Source organism: Haliotis cracherodii, unplaced genomic scaffold (genome assembly GCF_022045235.1).
Source record: "Haliotis cracherodii isolate W230 unplaced genomic scaffold, xgHalCrac1.p SCAF_5, whole genome shotgun sequence".
NCBI classification, from domain to species: domain Eukaryota; kingdom Metazoa; phylum Mollusca; class Gastropoda; order Lepetellida; family Haliotidae; genus Haliotis; species Haliotis cracherodii.
Window position 1 is genome coordinate 5,854,739 of NW_027266308.1, and position 16,827 is coordinate 5,871,565.

The following is a 16,827-nucleotide window of genomic DNA, read 5'->3' on the forward strand; positions in this document are numbered from 1 at the left end:
ACCCTTGTTGGTCATGGGACTGTTCCTCCTTAATATCAAATTTGGAGCTTCCCGACCGACACCCTAGAAAAGCTCGAACATATGATGTAATGTTCGGCTCAAATACGAATGATAAGCATGACCTCCAAGAAAGAGTTACACAAATAGCAGCTTGTGTCCTTATAACTATTTATGTGTTCCAGCAATATCGCTGAAGCGGAATCAACGATGTAAACCTGTGTTTGGAATTGAATCAGGGTATCGGCCTGACCAACGATCACATTACCAGTTAGAGGTTTTGTTGGATAAATTTGTTGATGAATTTTTTACCGTAGGGTCCAAAGAATACATTTCGCTCATGTATATATATATCTGTAAAAGTAGTATGAGTTAGAGTTCATTGTTATAGTGCTACGCCGAATATTTCAAGACCTTGGTTTCTTCATTGTGTGGACGGATATCTAATATTATTTAATTAATGGTTTACCACCCTTACATTTATGGTTAAACACATCCCATATCAAGTTTATTTGTGTTGACAACGATCTGGGATAAATCATTACAATTACTAATCATGTGCCGTGTCGCTAGTTTACCAGCTCGTGACGAGCAGACGATCATATTCCACAGCTGACGGTCACTCTGTCGTCTGCTACACACATATACTTCTCACCCTTTGTCTGTTGCCAAAATAGTAGATTAAATTCACACCTAAATACCCGTGACATAATTATTCACTCTAGCTTCTTTAATTCAAATTGAAAATAGATTTCCAGTTTGCGTCGATGAACTGTGCATTGACAAAGAGGTATATAGATATCTATATACGATTGCATACTCGAACTATCACCTTTCTTTATACTCACCGGGCATGAAATAGGGAGATTAATATCAGGAATTCGCTCAGACCGCCGACGTGTGCACGGTCTCGCATGATTATTTCAAATATCTGCTGTTGTCATAATATCGCTGTGGGGGGTTCTGAAACTACCCATGTCACCCACACGACATTTTTAACATGACATAAACTTGCATGACACGGCTTTATATTGTCAATTCCTTTGTCGTTCTTCACTTCAGACAGACTATTAATTTTCTTATTAGGGAATAAGGTATAAAATACAAGGATACCTAATACACGCGGACCCTTGCATGGTGTTTGGATGACTGGAGTCTACACAATACGCAAACAAAGTGTACGTTTAAATGGTCATCAACTGGTTGACAACGTGGATCTATTAAAGTGAGTATATTGCATGGCGATGTACACCGATAGAATTTGAGAAAAAAAACCAAACGAATAGAAATACATTATGCACTGACACTATTATGGCCGATCTTCCCGAGGCAAGGGCGTTAACTGTCTATAAAAATCCAGTTTCCAGTGTACTTAGATCCTAAAGTAGCGATGTACGGAGATCCTAAAGTAGTGATGTACTGAGATCCTACAGTAGTGATGTGCTGAGATCCTACAGTAGTGATGTACGGAGATCCTAAAGTAGTGATGTACTGAGATCCTTAAGTAGTGATGTACTGAGATCCTAAAGTAGTGATGTACTGAGATCCTACAGCGATGTACTGAGATCCTATAGTAGTGATGCACTGAGATCCTAAAGTAGTGATGTACGGAGATCCTACAGCGATGTACTGAGATCCTAAAGTAGTGATGTACTGAGATCCTAAAGTAGTGATGTACTGAGATCCTACATTAGTGATGTACTGAGATCCTACAGTAGTGATGGACTGAGATCCTAAAGTAGTGATGTACTGAGATCCTAAAGTAGTGATGTACTGAGATCCTAAAGTAGTGATGTACTGAGATCCTACATTAGTGATGTACTGAGATCCTACAGTAGTGATGTACTGAGATCCTAAAGTAGCGATGTACTGAGATCCTACAGTAGTGATGGACTGAGATCCTAAAATAGTGATGTACTGAGATCCTACAGTAGCGATGTACTGAGATCCTACAGTAGTGATGTTCTGAGATCCTAAAGTAGTGATGTACTGAGATCCTACAGTAGTGATGGACTGAGATCCTAAAGTAGTGATGGACTGAGATCCTAAAGTAGTGATGTACTGAGATCCTACAGTAGTGATGGACTGAGATCCTAAAGTAGTGATGTACTGAGATCCTACAGTAGCGATGTACTGAGATCCTACAGTAGCAATGTACTGAGATCCTACAGTAGTGATGTACTGAGATCCTAAAGTAGTGATGTACTGAGATCCTACAGTAGCGATGTACTGAGATCCTACAGTAGCAATGTACTGAGATCCTACAGTAGTGATGTACTGAGATCCTACAGTAGTGATGGACTGAGATCCTAAATAGTGTTTACAAAGAATGTGGCGACGTTAAAAACAAAACCGTTAAAAGTTTGCCTAACACTTGTACCTGTGGAAACCCACAGCTCCCACAGCAAACTAGACCGTGTCGCCACTAGACCACTACACCACCCTCCCTTGCCGCCACATGTGCTGCCATCATAGACAACAAACAGAGTCGTTCTTGCACTGGCAGACCATCGCGTCTAAGCCCCCATAGACTGTCCCATAGTCCCCGACCATATTATGTTCCCTTCCTCCCAGGCCCTACGTGGGGGCACGGGTGGCCCAGTCGTCTAAGGCGCCGCGATTCGCTGTGCAGAGTTGCGTCCCTTGGGCACGCCAGAAACCTATGATTGTGGGTTCGAATTCCGGTTCGTGGGTTTCACCGAAGTGGTAAACGTCTTAGACCTGCATCACTTCGGGCTTTCCGCCCACATGAAGCTGACACGCCGTGATATTACTGGAATGCTGTTAAAAGTATTAAACCAAACTCACTCACTCAATCACTTCCAGGCACTACTGTAAAGCTATAGTTCTAAATGAAGCAAGTCTAGATTTTCCACAGGTCCCCCTGTTGAACCCGCTACTGCATCTCACTTCAACCAGGGCCCACTTGCACAAAGCGATCTTAGTGCTATGATGATCTTAACTCCCATACTTAACATAGTCTTAGCGCTAAGATCGTTTTGTGCAAGTGGGCCCAGGACTGTTCCACTTCCGTGTCTGAATTGTTGCTTCAGGGCTTTGTTATGAAGAGTTTTATATACGTTGTAATGAACTTGGTGACTAATGTTCTTGGCCCTGGTGTCAAGTACAACCATACATCACTCAATCGCTCTGAAGGCATCGCTATTCTTTTTCGTCGAATGATTTGATACCGGACGATTTAGCGTTTATTTATGACCCCATTATTACTGAATTTGAATGTTTGTGTGAGGAGACCCATGCTATGATTTAACCTTTTTATTTGATTTTGGTGGGCTTATAAATCAAAAAGCAAACATGAGCTTTTATATTGATAGCAACATCACGATTGTTGAACAAATTGTCAATACTCCATTGTAGGAATAACGCTGTAAACACCATTGATTAATTTCGCTGGATACGGTAGCTTGTTTGATTTCATTAAAAAATAATCGTGGTTTTAGTGCTTAGCAAATGTTTGTCGTGCTGATTCCAAGCATATGAGGAACATTTTATTGTTTTATTATGGTTATTCGAACACTCGAGGAAAACACACGCCCCTAGCATAGGCTTCTCGCTGACGACCATGCCGATGATTTACCTGAAAATGTCAAATTCCAAAACACGAGTGAGTGAGTTGGGTTTAACGCCGCTTTTAATAGTATTCCAGTTATATCACGGCGTGTCAGCTTAATGTGGGAGGAAAGCCCGAAGTGATGCAGGCCTCAGACGTTTACCACTTCAGTGAAACCCACGAGCACGGGTATGGTGCTGACAAACCTAGAAACATAATCGGGGCGAACCGGGATTCGAACCCACAATCATAGGTTTCTGGCATGCCCAAGGGACGCAACTCTGCACAGCGAATCGCGGCGCCTTAGACGACTGGGCCACCCATGCTCTCTCTCTCCCCCCCCCCCCCCCCCCCCCAAAAAAAAAAAAAACAACAACCCAAAAACATTAAGGTAAAATCAACTCAATAAATAGGTTCTGTATGTATCAGCCGTGTAATCATTACACCGCAACAAATACATTATTTGTTTATGTATAACCCTCTTGTGATGTTTCCCTTTGTTTGTTTGTTGTTTAACTCAGGCTACATGGGGGCAGCTTGTACATAATCAAGTTTGGACAAGATAAACCAGTGATTGATATTATGAGCAACGATCCAAGCCGTTGGGGTACGATGACACACTATCGGCATAGACACTGAGCCTGACCACCCGATCCATTTAGTCGTCTCGTACAACAGGAATAGGCAGCTATGGACCAATTCTAATCTAGAATCCCCATGAAAGGACCGTAGGACCCGTGCCACAAAGCGATCTTAGCATTACGACTGTCGTAACTCCGATGCTAGTCCTGCGCCATGACCGTGGAATATATTTATTTTATAAAAAATAAATAAATCTAGGAACACATACATAAGCAAGTCTAGCCAGCTCAAGCTAGCTCTATTCCACAGCGTAGGGAAATTTTTTTTTTTTTAGAGTCAAGAAGGATATTGTGTAATATAAGATTTCAGAGACTTAATGTTAGTCTACTCCAATGGCTTAACATAGCCTTATGATAGTCTAATAATCGAGTCTGGCCCAGACAATCCAATGATTCACATCATTAGCATCGATCCACGCATTTGGGATACGATGACATGCATCAACCAAGTCAGCGAGTCTGACCACCCGATCCGTTTGTCGCCTTTTACGACAAGCAGAGTCGCCTTTTACGGCAAGCATGGGTTGCTGAAGACCTATTCTACCCCGGATGTTCACGGGTCACAGAAATGATGGGTGGTGGGTGTTGTTACTAATCATCAAATAACACTCTAATACTGATCGTAATATTTGTCTCCAAATACATAAACGACATGTCGTAGATAAATATACGAGTTGAATGAAAAAAATCCGTCAATTTGACGTTACTCGAAAGCTCTGCAACGAAATAGGATGCGCTTTACAAAATCTCTTTGAGGATATCAACATTTTCACAACTCAGCTATAAGGACCAGTGGGACGGTATGTTTAAAAATTCACGGAATGGAACTTAAGAACTGCTTACCATAGCTACACCCAAAACTAATGGGTGAGTCATTTTAGTGATGTTTGTTATTCTATTTGATTAAGTGAATGAGTGAGTTGGTTTCTACGCCGCTTTTAGCAATATTCTAACTATATCACGCCAGGGGACACCAGAAATGGGCTTCACATATGTTGGGAATCGAACCGGGCTTTCGGCGTGACGAGCGAACGCTTTAACCACTGGGCTACACCACCAAGGCTAAACACTTTCGTCATCTTGTACGCAAAATAATAGTCGACATTGACCACTGTAATTCTGTAAAACGAATGAGAATGTTTGCTGCAATATGATTTTTTTGTTGGAAATGGTGAATTTTAATTTTTAAACCTTTCTTTACAGGTATCATTTCCCCATTTGAAAGCGCCGCACCAGTCTCGACACAAAAAACGCAACCATTGTTTATTGCGTCTGATTAATATTTATCAGAAGCATTTCGATTGGGTTTGTTTATCTTGCATTCTGCCTACAAGACTCAGGCTCGCTGACGTGGTTTATGCATGTCATCGATCCCAATTGCGTGGATCGATGCTCATGATGTCAATCACTGGATTGTCTGGTCCAGACTCGATTATTTATAGACCGCCGTTATATAGCTGGGATATTGTTGAGTGCGGCGTTAAACAACAAACAAACAGTTGTCGAAACATATTATGTCCTTCATTGTATTATGACAATACGCGTAGAAACGATTACAACGGAAAGGATCGATAACTTTTCGTATTTACAAATCCGATAACCATTTTGTTTTGATCGTTACTTCCGTGCTTTGAATTAGGAGAAAAACATTATGTGTTTTTGCGTATTTCATGCCATGAAGTTTCATTAAGAAACGAGGGCGTTACAAAGTGATATTGGTGTCTTATCACACTCTTGTTAAAGCTTTTGTTATTGTTTATATTATATATACAGTACAGTTGCAAATATAACAGATATACGAAGTCCATTGTTTTCGGCTTAGCACGTATTGTCCATTTATTTTTAATATTTCAAAACTAATAATATATTATTTTTAGAACAAGTACGCTGCAGCAATATTGGCTCTATGTTTGAGTTATAATTTTATGCATTTCGATTCAAATAACTTTTAACCGTGGAACATTTCAACCCTGTAGTTAAACATTTTTGTTTCCGTTTCAGTTCTTCGGAATAAAATGAGTATGTCAGTTTGTAAACAAAATCATTTTATGAAATGTTATTTTATATGTAAACATATGGTCGGCGGTGTTTCTTCATTTGAAAGGTGTACATGTAGTTACAACATTAACTTAACGGAAGCTAGGAATACTCCGATCGTTCAAAACGTGCTACTTTAACATCTGTATGTTTGTATATGAACAACTATCCCAACCTCTTACGGAAAACTGGGAAAAACGAATAATTTGTAAATCTTGTCAAAATGAGCTCATTGGCTAAAGCCAGAGAGTCTTCTTATTGGAAATGGTTGTCATTGAACCGAGACCGACATTTCCAGTTGTAAACGAATCTTGGTAATATTGTGATCAAATGTACTAGAATATAAAGAGATTGACAAAATATTATACATCGCAGGTACCGAAAGCCAGTAATTGTCGTACCTGAGAATGCACGTGGTGGTCTATGTGTGAAGGCGCCATGTGGAATGTCTTTGGTTTGGCAGGTGCGCGTTGTAACTCCATTAATCTGTGTTCTTGTAGTTTCTTCTGCAACAGGAGCGACATTGCTTGTTCCGACCAGCTTCCAGACACTTTGGCCTGCATGTTGGCCTGATCGGACCAACTTCCATTTCCGAGTAAAACCATTTTGAAACTCGGCTTCACAATATAATAAAAATACACACCACAATATAACTCTAAATGTGGATTCAATTCAAATAATCCCCATGTCACTCTGTCAGCTTCAGCCCACACAAATTATTTCAAGTTCGTTTACTCCCTAAAAATAATTCATCAAAAATCCCAAACAACGAGGGACCGAAACATTCACCTTGTAGCAGTCCACATGATGAGATTAATAAATTTCCTCGTCGTCACTTGATATTTAATCCGGGTCTGAAAGACAGTTTCACATCTTGTCAAACTTGTTCGTTGGCAAGAACTGTAAAGAATTATGTTTGTATAGTATGCAATCAAGTCAAACACTTGAATTACTTCACAATTCAAAGAGAAGAATGTTGGTCATGACATCTGAAATTTAACCTGTAAAAACGTTGATCCTCTCACAGATTGTTATCCATACAACAGGTAACAAGCAAGTGTTGCCAACATGGGACCTTGTCAACAAAGTGTCCCTCTCACGAATCCTAGAAAATCTAACACATATCCCTCAATAAATCTGTTTGCCTACGACTACCTTGACGCGCGCGGTCGGGGTACGGGTAGATAACAAGGCGGCTATGGCTACGGCTGTGCGATAGATATGGGTAGCCTCCAGGACTATCCCCTGTATACCCAGGGTGGGAACCTTAAGTCATCACGGACTATTCACACCAGAGCTTTGCTTGTGTCATGTGTAACATCGTTGATAGGGGGCTGCGACCAATGATACTCGGCGCAGAAAGTGGACGTGCCCATTTATTGGCATTCAATCACACCAAAATTTCATATTTCAATTCTATATTAATATACTACCTTATTGTCGTGTATATGTTATCACCGGTCGCTTTCAGCCTATCACGTGGGGCCTTGTTGGTTCTATGAGGGTGAATGGGAGAGGCGTGCATGACAGCTCATGGTGTCAGCGACAATTTGTTCTTGAGGCAGAATGAAATTTACCAGTCCGCTACACCCAGTATTGGGAAACATTACACTCAAATAGCTATTCCTTACAGGGAGATCGACACAATAGATCAATATGGTAAAAGTAGATAAAAATCATTCACACGTAAACATAAATTTGAATCCCACTATTGCCTCACTACGGCGACTAGATGAAAGGTGTAGATTGAATTGAATTCAGTAAAGTAAACCATTTCTATGAGCAGAGAACTAGATGATATAGTGCCACAAAGAGTTTTGATGACAAAGTTCATGGTTGTTGATTACTGAATATAGATTTGCCGTGAGCCAGCCTAATGCTATGTACCCAGTACCTCAAGCATATATTTCAATAATGTGATTAATTAAAGAGAAGATTTGGTTGGCATTGTGAAAAAACCCGATCGCTGTTGTGAATAGCTATCTGGATACCGTAACTACGCATGTCTCACAGATCATGTCGGGGTATTACATTATTGTAGTATTCAAAGCTTGAGTATTGAGTATGATAAACCCGACAATACAACATGACAAGATCGAACACACTGCAGTTTTTTGTTGTTATGCTGAACACAGGGGAGGTTTCAGAAGAATGATACATGCACGCGCTTGCCCGAAGGAAAGCTAAAATGATTATCTAAAAAAACGGAACAACGTTTTAGACAATCAAACTGACGTTAGAAACATCCTGGGAAGCAGACTGATATTTAGAATATATGTAAGGGGGAAGGGGGTCCATTTTTAAAGATAAAATTATTTTTCTCATTGTTTTCTGGAACAGATTTGGTTTTTCAACTTTTTTTTACTCTTTGATCCATGTTTGAACACCCTTACCTATCTATATGTTGTACTTAATGTTCTCAAGAAACTACTTACATATGCTACTCAAAAGAAATTAAGGAACATCCTATGTTTTCGTATTACAATAGTTAAGTTAGCATGACATATTAACTATAGTCATTTGAAAAAATCGGGTATTCCTTAACGTCTTTTGAGTAGTATATATGGGATGTGAGAATATGAATATATCCAGAATAACGGTAGGTACAGTAGAAACATATATTTGCGTCCTTTCACTGCTATTAGATGAATAACATTTAAGTCAGTAGAGTGAGTGAGTGAGTGAGTTGGGTTTAACGCCGCTTTTAACAGTATTACCGTTATATCACGGCGTGTCAGCTTAATGTGGGAGGAAAGCCCGAAGTGATGCAGGTCTCAGACGTTTATCACTTCGGTGAAACCCACGAGCACGGGTATGGTGCTGACAAACCTAAAAACATATTCGGGGCGAACCGAGATTCGAACCCACGATCATAGGTTCTGGCGTGCCCAAGGGACCTCTATTAACGATGAATTATTCAACTCCTCATTGTAGAAAGTAGAAACAGTTGAATCTGTCAGGTTATTTTATCAGGTATGTGAATGGAGTCGGGATCAAAGGTCAAGGTTACCCAGCGTCATAAAGGGCCGCAACTCGCTAAACGGGTTGTCCCCCTTAGCTGACAAACTGATATGAGTCTGTAGTTGAATCCCTGACTATGATCGTTCATGTTTTAGCGATAACCCATTCCCGCGGGATTCACCATAATGCTAAACGTCTTTGGTATTTCTCCCAACACTTAGCTTCATGAGGGTGATGTAACTAAAAGCAATGTTCAAAGCTACTATAATCTCCACGTCATAAACTATGGGATTCTTGCTCTGGTCACAGAATCATTAATGAACAGTTAGATTTGACGTCACGTGACCAGGTGGTACATATAATAGATGAGGAAGGACACGCATCTTTATTTTATTGAATTTAATTACATTCTTATGGAAGCGTATTAGTGCCTCCTTCTTAAAACAAATACACTTTCATCCTCGTAGATTATACTTTCATCCTCGTAGATTATACTTTCATCTACGTAGATTATACTTTCATCTACGTAGATTATACTTTCATCCTCGTGGATTATACTTTCATCCTCGTAGATTATACTTTCATCTACGTAGATAATACTTTCATCCTCGTGGATTACACTTTCATCCTCGTAGATTATACTTTCATCAACGTAGATTATACTTTCATCTACGTAGATTATACTTTCATCCTCGTGGATTATACTTTCATCCTCGTAGATTATACTTTCATCCTCGTAGATTATACTTTCATCTACGTAGATTATACTTTCATCCTCGTGGATTATACTTTCATCCTCGTAGATTATACTTTCATCCTCGTAGATTATACTTTCATCCTCGTAGATTATACTTTCATGCTCGTAGATTATACTTTCATCTGCGTAGATTATACTTTCATCCTCGTAGATTATACTTTCATCTACGTAGATAATACTTTCATCCTCGTAGATTATACTTTCATTCTCGTATATTATACTTTCATCTACGTAGATTATACTTTCATCCTCGTAGATTATACTGTCATCTACGTAGATTATACTTTCATCCTCGTAGATTTTACTTTCATCTACGTATATACTATTATAATCGTGCGGATCGTTACTCCGACAGTGATATGAAGTTACAACCCTAGTCGGATATAGTTTATACAACCTGGTTAAACAAAACAAGACTTAAACCATGTTATGGTTGATATATATTTTCGCTAAAATGATGCATTATGACGAATGCAGTACAATATGTGAAAAAACGCTCAAAGTCTCCATTATACTAACTAGGGTAGTAAAAGGAGGAATTTAAACTGAATTTTATTATAAAAAAGCCATTGGGATACGATGACTTGCATCAACCATGTCAGCGAGGATGACCACCCGATCACGTTAGTCGCCAATTACGACAAGCATGGGTCGCTGAAGACCTATTCTAAGCCGGATATTCAAGGTCACAGTGATTTGTACAACTAGACGTTGGTACGATTAGACAGCTGTGTGTTCAACTATACAGTACAACGAAAGCTTGTCAGAGTGAGTGAGTGAGTTGGGTTTAACGCCGCTTTTAACAGTATTCCAGTTATATCACGGTGTGTCAGCTTAATATGGGAGGAAAGCCCGAAGTGATGCAGGTCTCAGACGTTTACCACTTCGGTGAAACCCACGAACCCGGGTATGGTGCTGACAAACCTAGAAACATAATCGGGGCGAGCCGGGATTCGAACCCACAATCATAGGTTTCTGGCGTGCTTAAGGGACGCAACTCCGCACAGCGAATCGCGGCGCCTTAGACGACTTGCCCCCCCCCCCCTCAAAAAGCTTGTCAGAAACATCTGGGTAGGATAGTGAAAATCATATGTACTGCTTATAAGAAACAACAACCAGCATTTAGTGAATTCAGAGTTTGGTCAGTTTGTTAAACTTGATAATACAAGGAAGACAGGAGGCAGAACAGCAATGGGATTACCAATCTCTTGACACAGAATTATACCCGTGCAGCTGGAGGACGAGAATCAGCAGTTATTGGCGCTGTACGGTAGTATTCTGCGTATGTTCTGCCTCTGTGGTCAATTTGATAGAGTGTCTCCCCGGTGAGCGGAAGGTCAGTGTTCGATCCCCGACCTTGTCATATCAAAATACGTTAAAATATGGCACTTGTTGTTACCCTGCCTGGCGCTCTGCATTAGGGGATAAACAAAGACTGGTCGGTTCGGAGTCAGTATTCTGTGTCTGATTTGGGTATCTATGCGAAATTGTGGTGTGGTATCTCAGTGGGCTAGCACTATAATATCGGCATTTGTTCGGCCTAGTACAAGCAGCCAAACACGCTCGTGTACGGTGTACGTCGCTATAAGAGAGCAATAATCTTGAACGCGACGTTAAACCCCATTTCACCTCACCTCAAGAGGTCGGAAATACCTGAAGTACTCGTACGTCACTGGACAGTCGCCAACAACAGCGGAAGGGACGGGAAAGTCTACAACTGTTTATTTAAAATTTATCTGTTTGTTTTTCGCACTCAAACATTCCACCTATATGACGCCGGTCTGTAGATAATCGAATCTAGACCAGACAATCCAGTGATTGACATGAGCATCGATCCACAATTGGTATACGATGACATGCATCAACCAAGTCAGCGAGCCTGACCATCAGATCCCGTTAGTCGACAAGCACAGTCCCCTCTTACGGCAAGCATGGGCTGCTGAAGACCAATTCTACCCCGGATCTTCAAGGGTCCACAATTTATCTGATCCAGGTTCGCTTCCCCACATGGGTACAATGTGTGAAGCCCATTTCTTGTGTCCCCAGCCGTGATGTTGCTGGAATATTGCTAAAAGCGGTGAAAAGCCCAACTCAGTCAAGGTCACTCAATGTCACTCAAGGTTAAGGTCAGCTTATGTTCGGCGTTTTGTCATGGCGATCCATCTCATTTGTTACGTTACAAGTTTCCGACTTCAACGCTGGGAGCAAAGATGTGTATGAGTGAGTGAGTTTGATATTACGCCGCTTTTAGCAATGTTCCAGCAATATCACGGCGGAGGACACCAGAAATGGGCTTCACACATTGTACCAATGTCGGGAATCGAACCCGGGTCTTCAGCGTGACGAGCGAACGCTTTAACCACTAGGCTACCCGACCGCCCCTTAACCAGTAGACCAGTAGACCAGTAGACCGGGATATTCCAGCTATATGACGGCGGTCTGTAAATAATCGAGTCTGGACCAGACAATCCAGTGATTGCCCTCATGAGCATCGATCTACGTAAATGTGATGCGATGACATTAATTTTGATTTTTAACTGAATAAGATGGGTTAAACGCCGTTAGGAACTTATTCCAGTTATTTCACGTTTACCACTATGCTAGAATACCACGAGTACGGGTATGGTTCTGACAAACCTACAAACATAATCGGGGAAAATTAGGATTCGAACCCACGATCACAGATTTCCTGTGTGCCCAAGGGACGCAACTCTTCACAACGAATTGTGGCGCCTTAGACGAGTGAGCTATCCGTGCCCTAGGTTTATAGGAGGAGAATAAAAGGGTGTTATCAGCAGAATACTAGGAAGAAGATGTATCGGACAAATAGATGACTGTAATTTATAATGGACACCCCTGTCGCCCAGGTTCAAGGTCACATGTTTCTCACAGAGACACACAGTTCACTGTGATAAATATAAATCTGATATTCATGTGTAATATCAATATCATAAAATACCCTGGACCACATGTATGCGGCCCTGCTCCTGTCTCTGACATCTCTCGTCCAGAATTCTCTCGCTTGTCTCAGCCGTTGATTGGACGGCTATTTGTATGGTTGTGCAAACTTGGTCCAGGGAATATATCACAATAGGTGAGGTGAAATGGGGTTTAACGTCGCGTTCAAGTTTATTGCACTTATATAGCGACGCGCATTTACGTGTGTGTGTGCGGCTGCTTGTACTAGTCCGGACTGATGCTGATTTTAGCTCATTGAGATACCATGCCGTAGTTGAACACGAATACCCAACTCAGACACAGTATACTTGGGTTTAACGCCGCTTTTAACAGTATTCCAGTTATATCACGGCGTGTCAGCTTAATGTGGGAGGAAAGCCTGAAGTGATGCAGGTCTCAGATGTTTACCACTTCGGTGAAACCCACGAGCACGGGTATGGTGCTGACAAACCTAGAAATATTATCGGGGCGAACCGGGATTCGAACCCACAATCATAGGTTTCTGGCGTTCCCAAGGGACGCAACTCTGCACAGCGAATCGCGGCGTCTTAGACGACTGGTCCACCCGTGCCCCCACACAGTATACTGACACCAGTCTTTGTGGGATTTGAACCCATATAGACATATCATTTCTTTCTTTATTCCGAGCTAGCTTCCAATTCGGCCACTGAGGCCAGATACGACTCAAGTATAGTCCGAGCCGGCCAGTGCTTGTTTTAGCCCCTTAATGTCGAGTGCCAGGCAGGGTAACAACAAGTACCATCTTTCAACGTATTTTGGCATGACGCGGTCGGGGATCGAACCCCCGACCTTTTATCACAATAGAATGGGGATACTATAAAGAGAGTATCAATCTTGGACCCGTGACTCACCTATCAGAAGGGGAGCCGAAAGTGACCCCATTCCACAGAGTGGAAACAATATGTGTATCATGGATTTTTCCGTTCGAAAACAAGGCTTTATGTTCAACTTATCTGATCTAAAATGGGGGCGGCCGGGTAGCCTAGCGTTCGCTAGTCACGCCGAAGACCCGGGTTTGATTCCCGACATGTGTACAATGTGTGAAGCCCATTTCTGGTGTCCCCCGCCGTGATATTGCTGGAATATTGCTAAAGGCGGCGTAAAACCGTACTCACTCACTCACTCACTGATCTACAAATGTGACCTCGGAAGTTTATGACAGTAGTCATGACGTGAAACATGGTCAGCCATCTTGTTAATACGCGGTTACCCACGATTCGCCATGAAGGAACCGTGATCCTGTGTCATATTGGACCAAAGTTTAGAGGAATTCTAGATTATCTCATTGATTTATGTGGTCACGTTAAACAACAACGCTTCGAGATAACGGACAGACGCAGGTTAAGTACAGGCGAGAATTGCCGATAGCCATGACATCACGTGACCTCAAGACCATTCTCCAAAGAGTTTTTAATGTATTTTTATTACAGTATAGATTAGTGGTCTGCGTACTTGTTGGTTCACTTGACGACTAAGTAAGATTGTTGATAAATATATGATAGCCCATGGAATGATTAACGCAAGAGCAAAATGTCAACGTAGCAATCAGGTTTTTTTTTGTTCAGGTAATAAGATAAACAATAAATGAAAAAAACACCATACACTTCAAAGTGCCGGTGTAAGTAATGAATGAGTGAGTGAGTTGGGTTTAACGCCGCTTTTAACAATATTCCAGTTATATCAGCTTAATGTGGGAGGAAAGCAAGAAGTGATGTATGTCTCAGACGTTTACCACTTCGGTGAAACCCACGAGCACGGGTATGGTGCTGACAAACCTAGAAACATAATCGGTGCGAGCCGGGATTCAAACCCACAATCATAGGTTTCTGGCGTGCCCAAGGGATGCAACTCTGCACAGCGAATTGTGGCGCCTTGGACGACTGGGCCACCCGTGCCCCCTTTAGGGAAAAGAGGATACATTCAAATAATTGTGCCAATTATTCCCGGTATTGTGACCATTTGTCTCATTTATTTATCCATACATGACACTAATGGTATTGGTAGGAAAGCTTATGAAGAGTGAGAATGTAGATTATTGTGGTGCTAGCTTATATCCTCTTCATGCCCGACTACAAAATAGTCTGTGAGAAATTGAGTTGGGATTAACGTCACGTTTCAACTTCAATTGGGAGTTAAGCTTAAAGTGATGCTGGTCTTATGTCTTTTTTTTCCAATATTCCATCAGTACCACATTGGGGTATGAATGACAGTGTTAAATCATGTTTTAATAAACCACACACTTTCTTTAACCGTACACTCATGTAAACGGAACTGTGAAAGGTATATTGGCTTTCGAAAATACTTCATGACGAAGGGGAAATCACAGGTATCAAATGAGAATATTACACCCCTAAATCAAGACATTTTATCAACTCAATCTGTTAAGTGACAATCCTTTCAAAATAACTTTACGACCAATTAATATTAGAACAAAACAAAAAGTAAAAAACAAAGTAATTACTATACTACCGAATACATTACAATGACCCCCTTGGTCTATGACGACATTCGATCTCTACATCGGTGTAGGTCGTGATATGGATTATGAAATATACAATTTAGTTAGTTATTTAGTTAATATTTCTTAAAATGACCTTTAATGATACTTATTGACTGTTCAACTTTCGTCTCACGTGATCCTGTTTACAAACTTTAAAATACCTTTTTCCTCCGCTGAACGAGGCGTCTGAACATGACCTGAAAACCTCTATTATACATGTTGTTCTTTACAAACATTATAATAACATGTTTCTTTTCCGGTACGTCTTCACAAACCCTTTACCAATATTGGAACCTGTCTCACACGAAAAAACTTTTTTTTAAATGTTTCCCGATCCCGGGATTTGAACCCGTAGGGACAAATCATTTCTTTATTTTTTTCCGAGCTGGCTTCCAGTTCTGCCACTTAGGCCTAATACCACCAAGTATAGTGTTTGGCCTAAGTATAGTTTTTTGCCTAAGTATAGTGTTTGAAGTCAAGCTTTGAATGTATGGAAATGTTGCAAACTATTAAAGTATGTAATAAAATATTTTTTTCACTTAAATTGATCATAAACTGAAATATATTGCTCATTGTCACAAGTGATTTGTGTTGTGGGTGCGAAATTGAATACCACCGGTCGAGTCCACTTTTGTATTGGGGGAACAAACCACTCTGGTATTTGATCGATATTTCTAAATTATTGTGACATATTTGATCTTTATTTGTCGGTATCTTAGCTAGATAATATATAACGTTAACGCCAAAGAATAGATTATCTCGATTATCGGCCGAAAAAATCCATTGTGGGTTTAAGGCAAAATAGCAGTGATAATTATATGAATGGATCACTGAAAATCAGTGACGACAGCAAGTGTTCGCGTTACCCCTCGACTATGCTTGGTATTGTAAACGACGGGAGTCTCGGGAGGAAGATCTTGGTCTTACTTCTCCTCGTCTCTCTTCCCTCAGGGTTTACAATCCAAGCATAACCAGTTAATCCTACATGTAATCAATTTTCTGTCTGTGGTTGATATCCGACGTGTAGGATCATTTTGTCTCCGGAAAACGCATCATATATCACTTGAATCTATTATTTCAGTCCAGGGTTACATATGGATTCATAACCAGATTTATCTTCATTGTAGGACTGAATAAACCCCATTTAGCTGACATAGATAAGGCGCAATACACATTGTACACATAGTTGTCATAAATACGAAGGGATAAGAAGATAACCTTGTCTGATACCAGCCTAGGAGTAAATGGTGTTTAACACCACAACCAGCATTACTGGTGTTATATCACATTGACCTGTAAAAAGTCGTGTCTTGCCAGTCAAACCAGTGACCGAAAGCATGAGCACGATAACACGATGACGTGCAACCAGCCACACCGAGCCACA

At 40.9% G+C, this 16,827-nt stretch overlaps 2 protein-coding genes across 2 annotated transcripts in view; both read right to left on the reverse strand.

The window, feature by feature from the left end:
* The window catches only part of LOC139442243 (cyclin-dependent kinase-like 4), a 36,613-nt gene extending 29,762 nt beyond the window's left edge, over positions 1-6,851 (reverse strand). The window contains exon 1 of the mRNA XM_071223027.1: positions 6,648-6,851. Coding sequence (XP_071079128.1) covers positions 6,648-6,851 — 204 coding nt within the window. The remainder of the gene's footprint in view (positions 1-6,647) is intronic.
* Positions 6,852-9,631: 2,780 nt separating this feature from the next.
* Positions 9,632-13,825, reverse strand: LOC139442321 (coiled-coil domain-containing protein 70-like). Its single transcript, XM_071223113.1, has 2 exons — positions 13,795-13,825; positions 9,632-10,233 (listed from the first exon to the last, which is right to left on the reverse strand). The coding sequence occupies exons 1-2, from the start codon at positions 13,823-13,825 to the stop codon at positions 9,632-9,634; spliced, it is 633 nt and encodes a 210-aa protein (XP_071079214.1).
* Positions 13,826-16,827: the final 3,002 nt, after the last annotated feature.

Bases quoted from the DNA above. Each gene is read 5' to 3' on its own strand.
- LOC139442321 (XM_071223113.1), bottom strand. From the start codon at position 13,825: ATGGGGTCACTTTCGGCTCCCCTTCTGATAG. The intron at 10,234-13,794 runs GTGAGTCACGGG...TAATCTACGTAG, and splicing joins TTCGGCTCCCCTTCTGATAG to ATGACAGTATAATCTACGAG.